At 39.4% G+C, this 22,044-nt stretch overlaps 1 protein-coding gene and 1 pseudogene across 3 annotated transcripts in view; one reads left to right on the forward strand and one right to left on the reverse strand.

The window, feature by feature from the left end:
- Positions 1-22,044, forward strand: part of CPNE4 (copine 4) — a 415,982-nt gene that overhangs the window by 102,540 nt on the left and 291,398 nt on the right. For all 3 annotated transcript variants that reach the window (XM_006907248.1, XM_006907247.1, XM_006907249.1), the window contains one exon: positions 5,915-6,095. In XM_006907248.1, coding sequence (XP_006907310.1) covers positions 5,915-6,095 — 181 coding nt within the window. The remainder of the gene's footprint in view (positions 1-5,914; positions 6,096-22,044) is intronic.
- On the reverse strand, positions 15,646-16,132 carry LOC102890630 (annotated as a pseudogene).

Consider the following 22,044-nt stretch of genomic DNA (forward strand, 5'->3'; position numbering starts at 1 on the left):
TCAGCTTTCATCAAATAATTCTCAACAGACATTAGTCTCTGTAAAACCAGGATATTGTATGAAAGGCAACAAAGAGGATTTAAATAGGCCATAGAAAATGTATTGATAATCTTGCCATATTTTAATCCTGTTCTCTAACAGAGTGTGAAATTACTTGTTTACTCCACTTATCTGGGGCTGAAGGTAGCTCATCACTCGTTGACAGAGCCATATTTTGTGAACACTTTTCGCAGTGAGCTTCTGCCTGGCCAAGGCCATACAGTTTGACTTCACTGGCCTATGCACTACCTCCAAAGTCAAGGTCAGCACTGCTCTTACCTCTGGGCAGGCAGAAGAACACATGAGCTTTAATATATCTGGTCAGAGATTTTGCTTTTGCCTGGACAAGGAGGTAAGCCAGGACCTAGGTTTAATTGTGAAAAATTGGGAGTTTTATCTTCAATATCCCAACATTTCCTTCCTGTACCATAGTCTACCACCCCAGAAGTGAGGATTTATGTTGGTTTCATCATCAGTCTACGAATGTTATAAAGCTGAACACTATTGGGGATGCAATAAGTATTACAAGTAGTCCCTGACCTAAAGGAGTTTGTAGATGTGTCAGAGACTAACCGCTTTGGTGAAATAGACTCTGTTGATACCAGTTTCCCTTTATCAAGTTAATGCACTCATCCCCCAATAAAGCTGTGAGTGTTAGCTGCTTATGGCTCACAGCTGCCCCTTTCTGGAGACTGGCAGATTGCTCTAAGCCAATGGTAGCGAGGGGGACCAAACCTAAGAGGTTCTGCCTCCTCAACCCTAGCATGACTGATTGACATGTGGCTATTGGACCCCTTACCTTAAGGTGAGACCAACCCATGTACAGTTCATGCTCTAGAACCCCCTTTGGAACCATGCTGAAGCTAGACTCCTACTGAGACCACTGCCTTACTTCCTCTACTTCCTTTCTATATTCTGTTCAATTAATCAAATGCATCTGAATCCGTATTTCAGGCTCTTCTTCTGGAGTGCTCAACTTAAAACTTGCAGGAAACTATTACGTATAAGCCTGAAGGAGCAAAAGGAGGAAACGATATTCCCAAAGCATAGTGAGAGCTGGAGCCTTAGAGACAGAGTTGCCTGACAGGACCCGGGTCAGATAGGGACCTGGCCACTGCTAAGGATAAGGGTCAGAATTGGGAAGAATGTCTCTCCTTCCTTGGGTCTGCATCCTTTAGTCAAAGCCAACAGACCATTCAAGCTGCTGTAACAACATACCACAGTCTGAGTAGCTTTTAGACAACAGAAATTTATTGCTCACAGTTCTGGAGGCTGAAAGTCCAAGATCAGATTGCCAGCATGGCCAGGTGAGGGAGCCTCATCTGGGTTGTAGACTTCTCATTGTTGTGTCTTCACATGGCAGAAGGCCTGGGGAACTCTGTGGCATCTCTTTCATAAGAGCTCTAATCCCATTCATGAGGGCTCCACCCTCATGACCTAACCACCTCCCAAAGGCCCTGCCTCCTAATACTACCACTTTCAAGGGTTAGTATTTCAAGATAGGAATTTTGAGAGAACACAAACATTCAGACCATAGCAACAGGAAACTAGCTAACAATGAACTGGCCGTCAGTAGAGGTCAGCCTCCTAGATTTCTGAGCAGAAGTGAGAAAAATCAATAGGAAATGAGGAATAGATTATGACCAGCATAACAGCCTTAGATAATCACAGACTGTTTTCTCTCCTCCAGTCCAACTATCATATTGGTACCAGGTTGATTTTTATCAAATGATTATTTGATCATGTTTATTTTCCCAGCTCTGGGTCCTCCAAGTGTGTCCCATTGCCTAAAGCGGTCCCCAACATTTTTGACACTAGGGATCACTGCTCCCATGAGAATCTAATGCCAGATGATCTGAGGTGGAGCTGAGGCAGTGAATCTAGTGCTGGGGAGCAGCTGCAAATACAGATGAAGCTTCGCTTGTTGGCCCGCCGCTCACCTCCTGCTGTGTGGCCTGGTCCAGAGTGCATCCCGGGGGTTGGGGACCCCTGGCCTAAAGGAATGATCCATAAAATTTCTAGATCATATAACTTATTAGTAAAAAAAGTCTTCGAATATATGCCCCCAGTTCATTTGTTTATTTACTTATAAACTATTTAAATTTATTGTCAACTAATAAATAACTCAGTACTATGTACACTCATAGTATAGAATATATCAATAATGATTATGTATGTAAATCCATATTTCGAGAAGCCTTCCTAATGCTTTTAAATTCTTTTGGGAAATTTTTGGCATTTGTGATTAGATTGTCAGCTTTATTTTACTATCGCCTTCTGAACGTGTCAGAGTTATCGGCTAACGTATATGGATACTCAGACAAACTACTGATTTGAGGAGTAGCTATGTGCTCTGAGGTAGAGGATGGTATGCTCAGACTGTGTGGGCTGCAAAGACAGAATACATTGAAGGGGGCTAATAGAACTTTGATTTTATAGTAACAGCAGGAAATCAAAGAGAGTGCCAGTTGGCAGCAGGAGAATGAATAATTTAATCTTGAAAGCAGTCAGATTACAATAATAATAACTCCATTTATGGAGCACTACTATATACCTGACATTATGTTAATTGCTTTATATATATATTTCATCTATGCTTCACAGCAACTCTTCAAGGTAGGTATTACTATAAGAGAGATTCAGTAACCTGCTCACGGTTACATGTTTAGTGAGTGGAGGAGCCAGGATTTGAATCTGGAAGGAACTATGTGTCTTCTCCTTGACAGTCTTTTTTCCATTACACCTTATAATTAAGACTAGGCATTAGAGATGTCCCATTCTATATAAAAAGTTATGTTCTATAGAAAGGAGTCAGTGAGACTAGAAAGAGAATGGCTGAAAGGAACCAATCTGAAAAGGCTACATACTGTATGATCCCAACTATATGACATTATAGCAAAAAAACAAACTATGGGAACGGTAAAAAGATTAGTGATTGCCAAGATCAGGAGAGGTTTGAATAGGCAGAGCACAGAGGATTTTTAGGGTAATGAAACGATTCTGTATGAAACTATACTGGTGGATGTGTGTCATTATAAATTTTTCTAAACCCATGGAATGTACAACACCAAGAGTCAATCCTAATGTAAACTATAGACTTTGGGTGATAATGGTGTGTCTGCGTCGGTTCATCAGTTGGAACGAATGTACCACTCTGGTGGGGAATATTGATAATGGGGGAGGCCGTGCATGGGTGGGGGAAGGGGCCACATGGATGTCTCTGAACCTTTCTCTAAATTTTGCTATGAACCTAAAACTGCTCTAAAAAAATAAAATCTTTTAGGAAAAAACAGAGATAGAGACAGAGAAAGGAGATGAACATGAGTTGAGTATAAGGATGGGGCAGTAAGAAGAGATAGCAATGCCTCCCGGAGACAGAAGAGGCCACTCAGAACTACAATGTGGGTTCCAAGGAACCAGTTCATGCGTTGGGAAAAGCAAACTTCAGGAAGACATTGATTGAACTTCTTATCCAAAAGTTGATAAAGAGTTCACAACACATGTCCAGCAAATTTCCATCTTCCCACTAGTCTGTTCCCTCTCTTCATTTCCTTTTTCCCTAAATTGCATTTCATATAGGCTCTGTCTATGTTGCTCTAATAATCAGTCTGCTCATAACCTATAAAATATAGAAATAATAATTTATAAAGCTGTGCATTAATGATTTGTGTATTTTCTGTATATGAATAAAATTTATTTAAAAATAGAAGGAAAATACGATTCTGTATGGAGGCCAAAATAAGTCAAGAATATTGTTGTGTCACTTCTTTGGTAGATTCAAATAATTATCCAGCTAAAGGTTTTACATATGGTAAAAATAACATTGGGCTAAAAGATAGAAAACTGGCATTCCAACTCCAGCTTTGCCATTAGAATAATTGTGTGGCATGGGCAAGGAGCCAATCCTCTCTGAAGTTGAATTTTCTCATATGTAAAAAAACAAATGTCCCAAAGTCCTGAATAGTGTTTAGTATGGTTGAAAATACAGCAACTCTTATCCTTAAACTAATCTCACAACATATACTAAACATATGAACATACAAAATGGAATTCCAACTCCTCCCCAATTGCAACTTTCCCCTCCTTGATATTTTAGAGCAGAGGTTGGAAAACCTTTTCTGAAGAGGGCAAGATAGTAAATATTTTAGGCTATACAACCCATGCAGTCTCTGTTGCAACTACTCAACTCCGCATTTGGAGTGAAAGTAACCACATATATTAATGAGATGAATGAGCATTTCTGTGTTCTAATAAAACTTTATTTGCCAAAGCAGATGATGAGCCAGATTTGGCACACAGGCTGTGGTTTGTCTACTCCTGTTCTAGGACATAACTTTTTGGCATTCAGTGCAATTCCTTTTAGCATATATAGGAAAGAACATATGTTCACAATAATTAGATAAATAGGGCTCTAGAAGATTGGAATGAGAAAGAGAGAAGGAAAGGGAGGAAGGAAGGAAGGAAAGAAAAAAAGGAGAAGAGTGGAGAGCAAAGTAGAGAGCCTTGTAACAGAGCATTAGGAGAGAAAATTCCAGTGACATCTGCCATGAAGGAGGGGCATTGTCAAAGTGGGAAAAGCTTGGCTTTGGCATGGAACTAGCAGCTAAGTTTGGAGGGACCAGCTGGCATGTATGAGAGAGAGAGAGAGAGAAAGAGAGAGAGAGATGCCGAGGCACAGCCATCACCCTGTGAACGAGGTGGTGAGATATACTAAGAGAGAGAGAGAGATGCCGAGGCACAAGCCATCACCCTGTGAACGAGGTGGTGAGATATACTGGAACCTAGTATGGTGCCTATTATCAAGAGGAAACAGGATAATTTGGGAGGAAGGGAAGGAAAAGGGGTGGATTATCCTCATTTTATAGATGAGGGGATTCCATTATAGGGGACCAAAGCCATGTGAGGTTCAGGAAGTCATTGCTGTTTTTCCTAAGGAATTTATAAAGAAACAGAATTCCATGGGAAGGATATTGAATTTTGCTCCTAACAGAATCTTCCAATATCCTTATAGGTCCAGTCTTCCTCAGAGAAGGGAGTGTTAGTAACCTCTGGAGGATCCCTGTAGCCCTGGGCTCCTGATGCAAAGTGTATTTAAAAGGTTATCACATGGAGATGGGGAGGGGGCCTGTAGCGCTTATTTGTGGCTGCTGGTCCCATGAGTACAGAATCAGAGGCTTTGAACTGTTCCTCTCCCACAGTGTCCTACTTGGTCTTCTCCTTTGGATCCTGAATCTTGATGTTGCAGGTAGAAGTGGGGAAGGGAAAGGGGAAATGGTCTTAGGCACTTGGGACAGGAAATCAGATTCTGGACCTCTTTTTTGGAGCTAATTTGCTGAAGTCATCTTAAGACAGTGGGCCAGCATTTAGGGGAAGGAAATTCGGACTATTTTTTCAGGTGGGCAACATACATCTCTGTGCCATAACATAGACAGAAAAGGTGAGCTGGATTTTTAGGGAGTTCTAAAAACTTAGAATGTGATTAAATTGATTAACCAACAAAACTGTAAAATTTTGTACAGTCCATGCACTTAATATAGAACTGGGTTACAGTTTGCAGTCTGTTGCACTAATTCATTAATTTTATTTCGCAGACCAAAAATTTTACTATGCAAATGTATGCAAATCATATTGGAAAATAGTGTTCTTAGCCAAGTGTACCAACACCTGTTGAGATTATTTGGGGGAGAGGGGGCATTTATTTATTTATTTTTTCCACTGGAACTATGCTACTGGAGTGGAAAGTGAGATAATAAATACATTCAATATTTGAAATGGTATGTTGAACAATTTCCTGAAGGGTGATTGAGAAGCTTTCTCCTTTGACAAATGTTGCGGTGATCGGCATGTTTTTTTCTCTTTTTCTTGCCTAAAACAGAATGAAGAAGATGAGCAACATTTATGAGTCAGCTGCCAATACACTGGGAATCTTTAACAGCCCCTGCCTGACCAAAGTTGAGCTGCGAGTGGCCTGCAAAGGCATTTCTGACAGAGATGCCCTTTCCAAACCAGACCCCTGTGTCATCCTCAAGATGCAGTCCCATGGGCAGTGGTTCGAGGTAGGTGCGTCCATGCAAATGAATAGAAGCATGGCTGGAGGACTGGTTTGAAATGTTTTGGCATTTCCCATCTTTAGGTGGCTTATTTTAATGAGATGGAAAATTCCAGGAATGAATATCACGATTCAGCTTGTATCATGATGTTTTGATGTGGCTCTTGGAGGGCTGTGGATATTTTAACCTTTTCCCTCAGTTTGTGTGCTCAATGTGGACACGGTGGCCCCTCGGGAGGGGCAGGGAGGATTACCTTATAGAGAACACATTACACAACACTTATTTCTTAGAGGGAGAACTTAATATTAGCTAAACTTTATTGGGCATTTATAAGTGTCAGGCACTGTTCTAACTGCTTTAGCTAAAATAACTAATTTAGTCTTTACAACAATCCTATGAGAACACTGGCAGATCTAATATTTGCACTCAGAGCCTGAGCTCTTCCTTACTGTTTTTTACTTACCGTGGGCACCTGTGTAGTCTTTGGTGGCTCGTGTGGCAATATTGCAGGTTGAATTCTGCATTTGGGTTTTGTTTATTTAGAAGTTGAAACAAATTAGATGAGGACTGGTTTTTAAGTTTTCTTTTTCTTTTCTTACCTCTAGTAAGCTATGTTTCTGAAGATCTGGTCCGAGGTGAATGGGACATAGTGGGGAACTGGTGTTGTAGCAGAATAAGCAGTTATTATATTCTCTAAGGGAACCAGATAGTTGGTGGAATTTGGTTAAGGGGTTTGAAGCCATGCCAATTAGAAAAAGAGTAAACAATTACCTGCTTTGGATCCCTGAGGACAAAGCCTCTGCAAGGCTTCAATATTTCTCCCTCCTGTTTGCAAATAGTTGGAAGGTGCATTACTAGGGGTTGAAGTCTTCCATTCCACTGTAGAAAGAAAGCTCAAAATACCATATAGGCAGCACATTTGCTTCTTTGTACATATATGATAAAAGCCACTACTCTGAAAGAGAGGTTTGACAGGGCCTTATGAGCAGATGTATTTAGGTGAGGAGGCACCATACATGAGGGAATGAATGATGGATCTTAATTTAACTTCAGGCTTATACTATAAACATAAAACAGCATTCGCAGGTATCTTTAATGTGTAATGTCTTTTTTTCTCATTGACTATGTTAGTGGACTTCATTGTTTTTTTTTTAATTATTTAACGATGCTAAGTGGAGTGAATACTTATGTTAGAAAAAAGTCACTCATTGAAAATTAGAGGAAAATCTCATCTCTTAAAACCCTCTTTATATAATTCAGTTATGACATTGGTAATTGTATGTATTTCTTTTCAGTCTTTTCCTTCTGGCATTTATATTATATGATTCTTATCATGCATGTGAAATTTTCCTTTCTGATTTTATTACCTAGTAGTAGTTGTTTTTCCCACACTGCTATAATACTCATAATTATAATTTTTAAAACTGTATAATATCCCATCAAATGGAGTTATTTCATCATTTTTCTATTTTTTCACTTTGAAGTTATTTCCAAAAATACTCTGTTTTAAATAATGCTGCATTGAACATCTTCGTGCATGAGGCTTTTCCCTTCTTTTGGGATAAGTTCGTAGGAGGGAATCTGTCAAAGTGGAGAGAGTGGAACAAAGGATAGGACACTTGTGGGGCTTTTGATACATATTGCCAAATTGTTTTTGCAGAGTTCTCTATTATAGTGTTACTCAAAATGTGGTCTGTGCACAGCTACCAGTCCACACACTTTTTATTACCAGTACAGTGAGATAAGAAATTTGTGCCACAGTGTAAATTCATTCACTCCTTCCTTCATCTAGAAAGTCTTATTCTTTAAAAATAATGTCACCTGAACTTCCAGCATGGTTAATCATATGGATGGTTTTTATTCCTGCACTTTGGGAAGCTCTTCTCTGATAAATTGTGCACTGTTAACAATATGCATTCAGGATACAGCCAGGAAAATAGAACACATGCCAGGTGGCTAATAGAAAGAATTTAATTCAAGTTACTAGTAACAAAGAAGTTGGAAATGCTGAGAAACTAAGAGGGACTGTGAGGGAGCCCAGAAATTGACAACAGTAATGTGCTACTTTGCTTAGGGTGAGTAGTAATGTGCTAAAGCCAGTTTCTGTAGGCTGGTGAGAGCTGATTGTTAAATATTCAGGAATTTTTTCAAGCCTGAATGTGAGTATTTACACCATGGACATTGGCAAACATTTTAAATTAGGGCTTCTTCTCACCTCCTCTCCCCCTCCTCCAGAAGCAGTTGTTAAACATTTACCAGCACACTTTTGGCTGAGGGGGTAGTAATACCAGAACCAAATAGCTGGGCAAAAGCTAGATCCATTGGAAGGAAGGCCTAACTGGTGAGAGCAGGAAAGAGAGAGGAAATGCAGGTCATGCTGGAAATACTGCCTAACAGGGAGATGAGGGTACCCTAGCATCTCCCTTCCTGTTGCTCTCTAGTCTTCCGTCAGTGCCTTCCATTGACCAAGCCTTGGTGGAAGCCAGTATCAAGGTGTGCAGAAAAAGGTATAGAATGCATATAAGAGCAAGAGGTAAATGACCAGCACATAAACCTCCTGACAACTCACAGTAACTTGGAGACTCATTCACCCTCTTATCAAGTAGTGCTTATTTATTTAATGCAAGTGGTCTTATGTTTCAAGTTAGGAGCACGTGACAGTCTATTTAAACCCTGTAGCTACTACTGTTTATGTTTAGTGAAGGCTAGCGAACATGGACAGTGCACTGGGACAAGATTTATTGATATGTGAGTTTTTCTGTATCTACATCCTAGAAAATGTCTGGATTTACAAAAAGATTTCTATGTACAGAATTACAGAATTGAGGGAAAGCCTTACAGAAGAGAATTCATGCTGGCCGTGTCAGTTCTTTGGTTGTCTTAGTTATGGGGAATCTGATAACTGACTATGTAAGGAAAAAGGTTACAAATTGAGAGCCAAACTGATTTGAATAATGAAGAGATTGTTGGGAATTGTCAGGGTGAGAGAGAAAAGCAAGGCGAGCTTATCTTTCATAAAGAATTTTAAAGTTTGGCAAAAGAGACACTATCTAAGTCAGCATTCTCCAATAGAACTCCCAGCAATGATGGAAATGTTCTCTGCTCTGTCCAGTAAGGTAGTAAGTAACTAGATGCATGTTGCTGGTGAGCACTTGAAAGGTGGATTCTATAACTGGAAAACTGGCATTTTTAATTATTTAATTTTAATTAATGTAAGAGAAGTGTAAATAGCTAACACAGTTCCAGAGTATCTTCAGTGTGTTAGAGCAGCAGTCCTTAACTTTTCTGGCACCAGGACCAGTGCTCTTATGAGAATCTAATGCCTGATGATCTGAGGGGGAGCTGAGGCAGTGATGCTAGTGCTGGGGAGCAGCTGCAAATACAGATGAAGCTTTGCTGGCTAGCCCTCCACTCACCTCCTGCTGTGTGGCCCAGTTCCTAACAGGCCATGGACCGGTACCAGTGCAAGGCCATGGTGTTGGAGACCCCTGTGGTAGAGAATTAGGCTGGGTCGGGGAGGACAAGGAAAGGGAGTTTATAAAAATGTTACCGAGGCTATTAATTTTACAGGGAGTTTGTAAAAATGTTACCGTGGGCCATTAATTTTACAGCTTAAGCGTTTTGTGGGCAGCTGTATCTAGAGATTGACATGTTCTTTTTATTACTCATGATTGCTGGCCTGCAACTTTTGTAATGGAATTCCGGCAGGGAAAAGGCCCTGTCTTGCCCCGGTTTATAGCTCCGGTTACTACTGCAATGGTTAGAGCTACCTTCAAATGGTCTCCCATATGGAGGACAACTGCTCTTTTATTGGCTATATAGCCTGCTAGCAGTGGAAGAGGAAATTTGACTTCTAAAATGGCTCATAAAAATATAAGCCTGATATTTAGACTCAAAAAGACCTACCATCTGACCTTCTGTACTGTTAATAGTATTAAGAGTCGATGAGCATAAATCCGTATGGCTTTAAAATATTGGAACTCAGTTGCTCTGAAATGTGAGGCAGATAGTTGCTCTTGGTAGACCAGTAGGCTTTGGGATACATGTCTGAGGACCGAGAAGAGAAAGAGGTTGCTTTCATTTCTTCCCAGAATGTAGAGATGGGATGCTGCTTTTAATGGGAAACTTTCAGTACCTATTTAATGGCAATGACTGTCAGGAAGGGAAAAAAGAGAAAACTTGGAGCTGAGGAACACGTTCCAAACTGAGAGTTGCAGACCTACCATTTAATTTCCCTGTATTAGAAGTATACCAATCTTTATAAATCCCCCTTGTGCTCGCTCCTGGACATAAAATGGCAACACTACATGGTGCCGTTCAGTGTAATGATTAATTTGGAAAACATTTCTTCTTCCAGTGAAGAATGGAAATGATTTCCTCCAGCCTTGGTGGGTACTAATATGTTCGCTGACTCCTGGGAGTAAACATGTCTAAGTGGGATAAATGAAAAGGCATTCAAAAGGCAGGAGCCCTTGTGAACTTCAGGTTCTTATTCAGTTTCCTGGAACATATGCTCCATTCCCTGGGCGTGCTGAATGTTCTCCATGTGTCAGAGCTAAGCTCGCGATGCAATGGCCCTATACTTGTCCTCATTGGAAAAAAGCCAAATTATATGCCACACTACTAGTGTGTTGCTCCAAACACCTTTAATTCCTTATTTCCACTTAATTTTAATACGCAGTTATTAAGCCCCTCCATAGGAAGCTCTCGGTAATTCTGAGGACTAATTAGCCTTAGATCAATTCCATACAAAGACATGCTATTGTGAATCAGGGGTTTGGTGGATTGTTGGTAGTAATAATAATCGTTAGTCATAATTAGTCTGGTTATATCTAACACATCAATTATCAGTGGACTCTAATGCAAGATTAATATTACTTGTAATAATATATCCATATAGCATTTTGTATTTACGGAGCCCATCTACTTACATTATTTCATTTGTTTCTCATAACAGCCCCGTGAAAAGGTGGCACAGACATTGAAATTAATGCCAGCATGTATTGAGTACCATGAAAAAGACATGGGTTGTGTCCTCAAAGACTGCAGAGTCTAGTAGAAGAACTCACCCCTTCTTAGAGACAGAGGGCTGGAAGCTCAGATGGTCACATGACCTTGAGAAAGAAGGCTCAAAACAGGGGCCTGACTTAAATTTTTTCCCTTCCTTGAATGTGCAGTGTGTAGACCATCTCAGGGATGCCTAGGCTACCTTTAAATGGAATGTGGCTAAAAATCAATCACTCATGCATTCTTGCATTATTTTCCATCTTTTCTCCCCACGCCCCACCTACCCAGGTATATGTAGGATTTAGTAGTCATGATCTAGCATCCTCGCTAGCAGCACAGAAGGGTAAATATGGGTCCATGGTGGTGGGTTTACCCACTCCCAAAGTAGTGGGCTGTGAACTTTTTCAGCAAATCCTTCTTGGCTAGAGAGCTTATGGAAGAGTTCCACAGAATAAGTCTCCTTCATACTTGGGGCAGTAGTGAACCATCACTTGTGTATTGAGCCAGGAGGATGAAGCTGAAAATAGCAGTTTCACCTGTACCTGAGATACTCAATTTTACATTGCTCCAAAGTGCTAGAATTTTATGAAAATACACCAGGCAATATGAACATTTAAGTGATGACAGAATAAAGTAGCCATCTGTATGTGTTGACACCAGCTATATATTAGTCATTTTACATGTATTCTTTCTAATCCTTACAACATAGCCTGCAATGTAGACTTTACTAACCAGATAAAGAGACTGAGGCTGGTCTGAATTAATAAAACATCCCAGGTCACACACTAGTAAATAGTAAAGCTGCAATCTGATTGATTCCAAAACCTGTGTTCTCTTTACTTTACTAGAGGTTGTAAACTTTAAGCTGGAGACCTCTATCTAGTCTCCAATCATACTTTGGTTGGCCTTCATGGTGTTCAAACAAGTTTTGTACTGCTTGACAAAACTTGAAGATCAGGGGATTTTTCATAAAATTCCAGGTTTCTGGTTTCTTCTGAGTTACCAGAAAATCTGGCAACATGGAACCTTTAATCGTTGTGCAATGATGAGCTGGAGATGGCAGCTACTCGTACCCAGACTACGAGTTTGTCCCTGGGCTTCCTACTAGTCAGCCTGCTTCACTGACTCGACCTACCAGAAGGGCTCTGGGAGATGTTTGAGTGTAGACTACCTTCCTACACCCCACTGAGCTGAGTCTCTGAAACAGTTAACCTCTCAATTATGGACACAGAAAGGAGCTAAAAAAATGAAAATTAAGTCAATTAAAGCATTCCCTCTGGATATCACAAACAGGCTTCTTTCTCAAAAGATTTTCTGTTCACACTTTGCTGACTTGCAGTGTTTCATGGCTAACACCTAGCATGACAGATGATAAAAAAACAACAGTTTTCTTCAGTTGTTCACAAAGTTTCCACTGTGGTTTCACATCAAACTCCCGTTTAGGAAAACTTTGATGTTGCTTTCTACCTCCCCCTTAACACATCATTAATAAGAATAATTTCTTTTCTTTAAAAAAAAGGAAGTTCATTTTGTTGATATTATTAATCTTACCTGGAGCATTGAATAGAGAAGACAACAAAATGAAATATTAAAAAGAGAAAATATTTCCTTCTTGCTTCCCGAGGTCACATCGCTGTGACCAGAGGCGACAGTTGCAGATGTTCACTCTGTAAGTGATGCGTGTGGATGAAGGAAAAGAAGATTATTGGGTGGCATATTATGTGACAAAGTGGCTTTCTTATCTTTGACATCTCAAAATTGTCACCATCCTGATATCTGAGAGCAGAATCACACAAGATGGGAAATTTCAGGCTGCAAATTAGGAAATAATGATTTGAACTGAAATCTTGTGTTGACTCTTAAATCTCTTATGTGCCCCGATGATGATTAATCGGCTTGAAGGATGATGTCTGGCCTCCTGTAGAGAAGAAAGACATGGGCTTCACTGCCTCTTAAGCTTGAAGAACTGGCAAGCCACACTTTGGGAATTCAAACTCAGCATTGGTCACTGTGGGTTTTGTATTATAGCTTGAGTCCTATGATGAGTATTTAAAAGATGGAATTACAGGTTGAGGAAAGAGCTTGAAGAGGCGTTTATGATTTAAAGCTCTCTGCCTCTAGCTTGAACCACTTTCAGCATCTCAGAGAAGATGTTTCAACATAGTTTCTAGGTACCTGTTTTAATGTTTGACTAGACTCACTTTTGATAATCATCTCCTTAAGAAAGTCATCTTTTCTTTGTAATTTCAATCCACTTAATCTTTTTTACTAATAGTAATGGTAGTTTATTAATAATACCTTAACTACATTGAGAGTAGTATACAATGTATCAGGTAATCTCCTGAGCATTTTACATGTGTCATCATATTTGATTATCAAAACAACCCCCAAATGGGTCCATATATATTTTATATAGAGGCACAGTAGAGTTACTTAATTTGCTCAAGGGCCACACAAGTAGTAAGTTGAAAAACTATGATGAATTGAACCCAGACTGTTTGACTTCAGAAACTATCCTTCACTGCCCTTCTCTGAGAATAATGAGTACCATCCTCATAATGGTGTTAGGAGACAGAGACTGTGATTACCCATTTTATAGACAGGAAAGCTGACCCTCACATAGGAAAATTCCAAGTCTAAGGTCATAAGACTAGTAAGAAGTGGTATTAGGATTTGAACTCATATCTTTATGTCTTTGGTTGAACCTATGACTGTACCTCTCTCATTCTGGCCTCCATATAGGTAGAGTAATTCCTTATGACACCACTGCCACTAGTCTTTAACATGAACATGTTTACTCCCCTCGGAGAATTCAAGAATTTATTTTAAACTCTTTGTATTTATTTTTTTAAATAGAAAATAAGTTTGCTTTGGTGAATACTCAAATCATCTATTTTAACTCCAATTTGTAATGGTTTCAGCCTGGCCTCCTAAAGGTTGCCGATGGTGAATGGCATAGGGGTTCAGAGCTCAGACTGTGGAGCCAGGAGGCCCAGGTTTAAGTCCTAGTCCAGCTGTCCTAATGAGCAAATTACCCAAACCTTTCTGTGCCTCAGTTTTCTTATCTATAAAATGGGTATCATAACGGTACCTATCTCCTAAGAGCCATTATGAGGATTAAATTAGTTAATACATGTAGAGTGATTAGAACAGTACCTGGTACAACAGAGTGAGTGCTCAGTAAGTGCTGGGATTATTGAACATGTGTCATTTTTTGAGAAATGTTTTCTAAATAAAGATGTGCTCTTTAGTTCTCAAGTTTTCTGTGGGCTAAGGCAATTTAAAGAGCCCCACACATAGAAGCAGCATATTTGGGACATATCTGGAAGTCACTGGGGAAGTGAATTCTGGGACGCTGAAGATGTGACCACTGTAATGATTTTGCATCCTCAGTATCTACCACAGTGCCCCCGGCACCGTGGATGCTTGTAATTCAGTAGTTAGATAGATTGCATTTCCCTGGTCTATTTCCCCATGTTCACCTCCAAAGACAGTGGGTTTTTGAGGACCATTCTTTTCTCATTCAGGAGAATAAGAACTCAGCTCATAAGAATTTAACTACATTGGGAGGCTTATCCATTTCACATAGAAGTAGAATTAGTGGTGCCAGAGGCTAGAGTAGTCGATCTAAAAGGGTTCTGTTTATGTGTTTGTCTGCGAACTGTATGCAAGGCAGTTGTGAGTATGTTGAATAGAGTCATGAGATGATGCTTGAAGGACATTTCCTGCCTCTCGGAGGTGTTCTACACAGTGGTTTGTAACCTGGTTCTGTCAGCCTTAATTTTCTTTCCTCACATATTTTTGGTTTTAAACTGCTTCATGCTCCTCTTCTTTGCTTCTCTCTCCCTTTCTTCTTCCTGTGGAGAGAGTGGGGTAGGGAGAGCAAGGAGAACCCTGTAGCTGAAGGTAAAGACTGGAAGCCTCACTGCCTCTTCTCTCCCACCCGTGGTCTTCATCTGAGTTTATCCTCCTCATGAGTCTGTCAGTAAGACACCATGGAAGACAGAATGAAAACCAGTTTTATTCCACCTCGTTTTCTCCTCTGTCTGCTTTGAAAAGCAACTGATTGTAGACACATAGCAAGTTTTTCTTGTGAGCATTCAGGGGTTATATGGGTTTTTTAAGCCATAGAAATTCCTGGAATGAGTTTGAAATTCTTCAATGTCTTCATTTGAACCTTAGGACACAAACAGTTCTCAATTTCTCTGTTCTGAGCCACCAAACTGTTTGCTTTCAAGACTTCCAAATAGTGTTCTGGGAGGAGCCTAGCTACTTCAGAAGTACTGCAAACATTTGTTTGAAATGTAAATATAACTTTTTGTCAACGTTAATGAGGCAATTTGCATATAAAATGCATCCATTTTAGATGTTTGGTTTGATTTGTTTTGACAAATGTATATACATTTGAGTAACCAGTGTCCCAATCAACATATAGAACATTTCCTAAAATATAGTTTTAATACTTAAAATATATAACAGAAAACAACACACATACTTTTTTTTTTTTTCTGGCCACAAATTTATTCAACACAAAATAATCCCTCCAACTTTACTGACCACATCCATGACCAAATACACCTCTGAACTGGAATTCAGTTGCTGACCCAGCCCTGGCCTCGGCTTTCTTGTTGGCACCAGGGGGCACAGCGCTCTGTCTGTATGTGTGTGTCAGCTTCCCCTCTTGCGAGCCTCGCAGGTCGCTTGCCCTCCAGAACTTTGGGCCTTAGCCTGCTAGTCTCAGGCCGGCTGCGGCGCAAACTGGCAGGCACAATCTTGGGGGGCAGGTGGTGGTAATCATGGAGATACTGGATACTCTCTTTGGTAAGGTACCGGTAGAAATGTCTCCAGGCAAACTGTTCCTTCACGTAGCCTCGTGATTTCAGAGACGGCATGGACTTCATGACATGAAGATTAGGCACATTCTTGTCTGCCAGCTTGGAGTGTTTAGGCATGTGAACACCCTTCTTGGCCACCATCACTCCCTCCTAGGAAACGAGTTCATAAATGGCGATCTGGTTCTTCTTGGGCATCAACATCACAACAGCTGCTGCGTCCGGAGCCAGAGCTAGAAAAAAAAAGCAACACACATACTTTTAACACATCAGAAACCATTAACTCTCATATTGTGCTCCCATTGATTGACATTATAGTGACAGAAATTTCAATATAAAATGAATTTATGCTAATAAAATATCACTTTTAACTATTATGTATATTGGGGGCCTAGGTAAGATTTCAGTTTAAAATAGGAAAATATGATTCTATCACTAAAAATAACCTGAAAACTCAAAGAGTATCATAAGAAAAAAAATAAGCCCACTGTTCGTTTAGCTCAGAATCAAAGTTAACAACTTATGGCGTGACCCACCAAGCTTCAGTTCAACCTCAGAACACTGTCTGACAACTTAGAAACCTGTCATAGCCGCCAGGTTTTATCTGAAATTATCTGGAAACAAGGCCTAGGCCCACCACACATCAACTGTGTGACTTTGGAAAGTTACTTAACGTCTCTGAGCCTCTCATACTACCTCATGTCTAAGTGGCTGTTGTCAGGATTAATGATTGGCTGGCAGGAGAGTGAAGAGGCTGATGCTACCGCCTCTAGAATCAGACCACTCGGGTTATCTGTATGATCTTACCTTATGCAAAAGCCTCCACTTTCCTGGGCCTGTGTTTTCAAGATCTCTAAAATGGAGGCAATAGCAAAACCTATTGATGGGGGTTATTATAAGGAAAATATGAGATGATGCTTAATAACTGCTTAACATAGTGAGTGCTTAATAAATATTAAACGGTATTATGTTTAAAGGAGATAACATATGCAAAACTAATGTGTTAGTATATCACCTAGTACTCCTTATATAGAAGATATTATCAGGTAATACTTACATTGAGGTGTGTTTAATGCCAGAGGCAAGTTTTTGGTCTTTCTCCTAGCCCAAGTATTCTTAAACCTGTTCATCTGTGTAAAATAAGAGAACTTTCACTGGCAAAATTTAACAGGTTTCTAAGTTTCTGCCAAGTCTCTGACTAGTCACTTTGATTAATCTGTTTCGGCTCCCTGGTAGGGAATTATCTAAGCCTCCTCATCTCCTGCACTCTCTGCATTTTGAAGATGAATAGACTTTGAGCAACTTCATTCCACTTGTCCCTGTTCTCTAATCTGTGGATGGGAATCAGAGAGGTCACGCTGATAACCTTACCTTTCCATCTTTGCTTCTGTGCCAACATCAGCTCCCACTGTTTGCCAGTCTTAGAAGAAAAGTGACAAGAAAATACTTCCCTTCTGAAAACTCCAGATATTCTCAGGTCAGTTTGTAGGCTAATTAAATATTTTATCTTGATTCAAGCTCAAAAATGCTCAACTCCCTATCTTGGCTAGTCAGTTTTCAAATACTTGATACTTCTAGAGCTTCCTCTCATCCAAGAATTTGGTCTTAGTTATTTTCTTCTTGAGTGTGAAGTCTAGTTCTTCTTGTTGAAAGATTACAGTTTTGGAACTGTGTACTAAAGCAAGAAAACTTGATACCTTTTATACCTCCTATTTTAATTTGAGCCTTTTTAAAACAACTTCTGAGAACCTGTTCTTCCTAGCAGGGGACACCTATTAAGCCTGCTCCTTTTGGAGATTTGCTTCATTTGGCTTCTTCTAGTTACTATTGTTGTATAACAATTACCCTAAAATTGAAAAGCTTAAAGCAATCATTTTATTAAATCATTTTATTAAACTGTATCGTGTTCATCGAGATCTCAGACAGGGCACACTACCCTTGTTTCACAATGTCTAGGGCCTCAGCTAGGGAGACTGGAAGGCTAGTGATGATTTAAGGCTGGGGTTGCGAATCATTTGAAGGTGTCTCATGTCAGGCTAGGACTTCCATTTGGAGCATCCGAATGTGGTCTTCTATGCATGGCAGTCTCAGGGCAGGGACATAGACCCTGCCTCTTAATAGGAATAGTGTCCAGTGTTTACCTCACAGGTAGATCATGGACTATGTCCTGAAACATTAATTAACTAAGGAGGCACATCTATTAGCACGTGAGCCTATGATTATCTTAAAAGGTGTGGATAGGAAGAATGTAGGAATATTTACAATCCAAATTCCTACTTAAGGTATTGTCTTAGAAGCTTCAAAGATACAAATATAGAATTTTTAAAGGGAAAGACTTTCTACTCTGCATAATAAACCTAGGAAATGCATAGTTTGAAGAAATAACAGGAAGAAAATAAAAGTTGAAGTCTCTCTCTTGGTTTTAAACACCAGTTTTCAAAATAATACATGTATATGCTACTGCCATTAGATACAACAAAGGAACAGAGAAGAAGAAAATGAAGAAAAAGAAGGAGGAAGAAGAGGAGGGAAAAAGGAAGAAGATATAAGAGCAACTAGTATCTGCATAGCCTTTCCACATTTTTTTCATTGATTCCTTACAACAGCCTACTGAAGTCAATTTACACATGTGAGAACTGAGATTCAGAGATATAATAAGATTTCTAAGATCACATGGTCAGTATGGGTGGAACCTGCCCTCTAAAATCATATGACTTCAGATTTCAGACCATTTAATCACAGCATGAGCCCTCTCCTGCTGGTGTCCATTATGCCAAGTCTTGCCCCTTCCTTAGAAACCAGTGTACCCTTGTCTGTGGGAGCTACCTAAGCCCAAACACAAGCATCTTCATCTCTTTACTGTTGGATCCTTTTCTTGCCTACTCCCCACTTGTTACCTTGAGATTTTTCCAACCATGGTTATCAATCCTAATAAGTATTTTCCACTATAATTTACTAACAAGAGAGCAGTTCATCCTATAGATGAGCCATGATTCACCTACTGGTCCACTAATGGTACACATGTAAACAGTTTAGTTTTTGATTTATTCAGCAAACATTTATTGAGTTTCTACTATATGCTAAGTACTGTTCAATGGGCTGGGAATATAGCAGGGAACAATACATGGCCCCAGCTTTTGTGCTAGTGGGGAGAATAAAAAATAAACCATAAATACATACTCTATTATCAGGTAGTGGTAAGTGCTATGAAGAAAAATGATGTAGGGAAGGGTGTGGAAAATGATAGGGGGACTAGTTTAAAAATTGTATTCAGAGAGGACTTCTTTGAGGAAGCAATATTTGCACAGAAACCTGAATGAGTAGGGGAGTTGGTCACCTGGATATAGGGGAAGAGTGGTCCAACAGAAGGACCAACAAAGCCCGTGACACAGACATTTTCTTGGCTTATTTGAGGACTAGCATGGAGGCAAGGTGGAGAGCCGTGGGATAAGAAGACAAGAGTGAGAGGAAATGATGTTGAAGAGGCAGCAAGGGGCCAGATGATGGGGGGCAGGGCAACAGAAGGCTTAGAGCAGGGAAGCGATTTGCATTTTATGGGACTAAACTGTTCGCTTGTGTCAGACAGTGTACAGAGACAAGAGCAGATGCTGGAGACAACTCAGGAGCTACTGCATTTATCCATGTGAGAGATATAGTTTGGATCAGGTGGCAACTATGGAAAGATGGGAAGTGTTTTGAAATGATATATATCTAAAAAGTAGACTCTATAAAAGTTGCCAATGGATTGGATGTACAGTATGCGAAAGAGAGGAGTCGAGAGTGATTCCAGAGGTCTGAGCAATTGAATGAATGATGATGGATCATACTGGGGGCAGAACGTGTTGTTCAGTGATTCTACAATGAACATGCTTTCAATGGTGAGAGATAGGATGCTGTACTGGTGCACGGTTATCCCAGTCACAGACTACCTGTATTTGAATCCCGGCTCCCGTTATTTGCCAGTAATAAGATCTTACACAGTTACCTCCATTTTCTCATCTGTATAATGGGAATAATAAAAATACCTGTATTGCAGGGTTGTTTTGAGGATTGAACACACAACAGAGTCTAGTACTTAGCATTAGATAAGTGCTAGCCATCAGTGTTATTATTAATATAATTCTGTGAACACTTACAATTGTATTAGGTCAAAGGGAAGTATTAGGTCAAAGAATACACATATTTTTTAAGCTTTGAAAATTACCCATTTGCCTATCTGGAATGATCATACCAATGTGCTCTTACCAGAAAACTGTGAGACTCAAAGGAAGCAATTCTTTAAAAAAAAAAAAATCTTGAACAGACCTTTGTCATCTCTTCTTGCCCAGTCACAGACTAAGTATTTCCTGGTTTGGAATGAAATGAGCTCAGTTAAGTGATTCTAATCACAATTCTGTCCTCCTTTCAAAATTATCTTTATATTAATATGTATATTAATTCTTAATATAACATAACTGATATAATAAAAGTGCTAAATAAACTAATTATCAATGTTTTTATTAATATACAATGTGCATGAGTTTGCAAGAGAGTGAGTGCATGCACAAGAGAACTGTGGGTTGTGTATGTGTGTGTATTAGAACTGAAGAATGAATCCAAACATCTCCAGGTTGTCATGTTTAATTCTAAACGATCACTGTACTTGATGCTGTGCTTTATTTAAAGATAGGAAGAGAAATTGATTTAATAACCTGTCACATTATACAACATAAAAAGAACTTGGGAAGAGAAAGCACTCTGGTATTCTCAGTGGGAAGAAAAATATTATGACAGCTCCATGGAGAATCTTCTTGCAGAGAAAACTGGTAGAAATGATGGTGATGAGTTGAGGATCTTCGAAAAAATATAATTTTCTAAGATCTAAAAGAAAAAAAATTTGCTTCCATGGAGCGAATTTGACCACAGAGCTCCACATTATAGAAGGCTATTTCCCTCTCATATATAAGGGGCATAAGAAAATAGAAACTCCAATTGTTCCTTCTCTTTTTTTCATTTCTTAAAAGTCATGTATTCTATCTTCATCTCCTCTGGGATTTTCTAAAATATTCTGTTTAACCGAGGTAGGATAGAATAACAATAACTTATGATAATATGATAGAAATGCAAAATTTAATCAAGAGAGTTTAATATCTTAGTGTTCAACTCTGGCATCCTGGAGAAGGAATGGGGGACAAATAATGTTAGAGAATACCCTCCAGCCACCAGGAAGATACCTGTAGTTGAATAAATTTGGTTTACTGCCTGTCGTCACAAGGAGGACACTCTCCATAGCGAACTGTGAGGCATCTTATTAAGAGAGTTTAAGAAAGGATTTATAGAATTTAGGCTATTGTTAGATGTTTTCAGGAGAATTTAAGGAAGGAGAGCTTTACTCTGGATTGGATGGTTTTAGGAAGCCAGGACAATTCTATAATTGAGTACCTTAACAGATCTTATTTAGAAAGGAAGAATAGACCAAGACTAAAGCTGTAATTGGGGAAAAAAGCAGCAGTCACTCATTTTAACAAGGATGGGGGGATATTTGGTCATTTTAGTGGTTTGGACAGTGTTTATGCTTTTGTCTGGTTCAAGCATGATTGTGGAGAAATCTAGTTTTCATTTTACTTCATGATGGGTACACAGCGACGTCGTGCTATGTTGGTGTTCTAATGAAAACATTTTTGTTCAATGGAACACGAAAACCTAGCTGTATGTGCCTGGCCAGCTCCTAGCAATGCCAAGTCCTGGCTGATAGCACCAAAATAGCATACCAAGCCAGTTCCCAGATATTAGGGGCTGCTTTCCTCTTGCTCAGAGTGAAACCCAGAAGTTAAGCTGTCCCATTTTAAAAGCATCTTCTCAACAATGGACCAACTTGTTGGGTAAGCAAAATAGCAATCAGAACAACTCTTGAATCCAAACCTATTACTTTTTATTTCTCAGCTCTTCTTATTATCCAAAGAATGATATTTATGATATTAAATTTATATAGATTCTATAAGTTAATTTTTCTTTTTCAATTTAACCCTATATCTCCCTTTGACTCTTTCTCTATCTCCCTGATCAGTTAGAAAGAAAATTCCTGGGAGCTCTTTGGAAGACATTCAAGTTTCTGCTTATCATTCTGACAAAAAAAC

Source organism: Pteropus alecto, unplaced genomic scaffold (genome assembly GCF_000325575.1).
Source record: "Pteropus alecto unplaced genomic scaffold, ASM32557v1 scaffold92, whole genome shotgun sequence".
Taxonomy (NCBI): domain Eukaryota; kingdom Metazoa; phylum Chordata; class Mammalia; order Chiroptera; family Pteropodidae; genus Pteropus; species Pteropus alecto.